General features: G+C 55.0%; 1 protein-coding gene across 1 annotated transcript; it reads left to right on the top strand.

Moving 5' to 3' along the window:
- The first annotated feature begins 207 nt into the window (after positions 1-207).
- Positions 208-1,018, top strand: LOC127751991 (uncharacterized). The gene is made up of 3 exons (XM_052276389.1): positions 208-454; positions 528-791; positions 867-1,018. Exons 1-3 carry the CDS (start codon positions 283-285, stop codon positions 1,016-1,018), a joined length of 588 nt encoding a protein of 195 aa, XP_052132349.1. The 5' UTR covers positions 208-282.
- Positions 1,019-1,590: the final 572 nt, after the last annotated feature.

Below are 1,590 nucleotides of genomic sequence, written 5' to 3'. Positions count from 1 at the left end.
GTGCGCTAAATACGCACATTCATCTCCCGGCCCGCCACCCACTCAGGTTCGTAACCTGCGGCGTACCGCGGGCCCAAGTGCAAATAGTGCGTAATGAGTTCGCTTTAGACGTTCAATAGTATGCAAAATTAGCCCACCACACACACACACACACACGGCGCTTCCTCCCTCCCGCCCGCTCAGTGCGAAAAGGGCCCACATACACAAGCGAAATAGCACACCGAGCACACCGAGCATCAGTTCCTCGCAGACTCCAGTCCAGTCAGCACACAGCTCACCACCATGTCCAGCGACTGCAGTGCAACGGAGTCGCGAGTCACGGAGACTTTGACACTCCAGTGGGAAGTGTACGCGTGGCGAGTGTTATTTCGGCATCCCAATCCGCACATCGCTTACTGCCATGCATATGCAGAGGGCAAAGAGTGTCTTTCACAGATGATTTTTAACCCGGCAGGTGAGTGTTACGGCGTGTGTTATCTGTGCAGTGAAGTGCAGCGTCTAATTGTAGTGTGTGTGTGTGTGTATAGCGGTCCTAGTGTCTACTGTGCGAATAACCGGGAGAATGGGAGACGACGAATGCGAAAGAACTGTGCCCAACTGCCATGTATGCAATGAGCGTATATGGCAGGGAATTGTGGACAATGGACCGCCAGTCGCTCTTAACCAGAGAGTGTCCGGCATCAGGCGCTGGACATTCGAGTCGGCACTTGTGGTCACCCCTGATCCCGAGTGCAACTTGGTGCACTATTGCATGGAGAAGCCATGCTTACGACAGGCGTTATCTGACAACGGTACGTTTCGAAAATTAATGTGCCAATTGCACACTGCACCTGCTCTCTCTCTCTCAAACACCTTGCAATTTGCAGGCAGAATCCTGTTCTTTGAAATGTTTACGGGAGGATCATCATTTTTCGAATTCGAAGAGGTGCAGTACACGGCGACATCTGTGATACCGATGGAGTGCAGAGCCTGCCAACGAACCTTAACAATAGAGTACACTGTGGAGGAATCTGAATAAAAAAAGAAATAGCCCGATCATTCTATTGTACTCATTCCATGTGTGATGCAGGGCCCCCGCGGGGGCCCCACGCGGGGGCTCGAAGCGCACCGATTACCTCCTTAACGTTAATCCAATTTCAGCGACCACGTTCTGCTGCACACACCACCACAACCAAAGTCGCACCCCTCACAACAACAGCTGTGCAGAAACTGAAGGAACCAGGCTCCAGCGTCGACCAGGTGAGTCTCACAGTAGGAGGGGAAAGAGGAAGACAGTTGGGCTGCCTATGTAGCGCGGCGCTAGTGCCAGCTAGGCCCGGGCCCCGTCGCGCTTGCGGACGGGAGGGAAAGTTAGCTTGGCTGTATATGTTGTACAGCCAGGGTGTGCAGCATATTTGCAGCATATTTGTCAACGTCTCAGCAGCGACCACGTCCTGCTTGCACCTGCTGCATCCTAGGTCCACCGCTCGAAACAACAGCTGCGCAGCTTGCTTCCCGGCGCGGTGGCCGGGAGCTGCTCCAGGAGCACGCCGCCGCCTGCTTCGTGTTGAGCACGGCCTGCACGGGGCCGACGGCGCGGTGGCCGGGAGC

The sequence above is a fragment of the Frankliniella occidentalis genome, unplaced genomic scaffold (genome assembly GCF_000697945.3).
Source record: "Frankliniella occidentalis isolate FOCC.00 unplaced genomic scaffold, Focc_3.1 Scaffold2769, whole genome shotgun sequence".
Classification (NCBI taxonomy): domain Eukaryota; kingdom Metazoa; phylum Arthropoda; class Insecta; order Thysanoptera; family Thripidae; genus Frankliniella; species Frankliniella occidentalis.
The sequence above is the reverse complement of the archived record's forward strand: the minus strand, read 5'-3'. Positions and strand labels throughout refer to the sequence as shown.

Bases quoted from the DNA above. Each gene is read 5' to 3' on its own strand.
- LOC127751991 (XM_052276389.1), top strand. From the start codon at position 283: ATGTCCAGCGACTGCAGTGCAACGGAGTCGCGAGTCACGGAGACTTTG. The intron at 455-527 runs GTGAGTGTTACG...GTGTGTGTATAG, and splicing joins GATGATTTTTAACCCGGCAG to CGGTCCTAGTGTCTACTGTG. The intron at 792-866 runs GTACGTTTCGAA...TGCAATTTGCAG, and splicing joins ACAGGCGTTATCTGACAACG to GCAGAATCCTGTTCTTTGAA.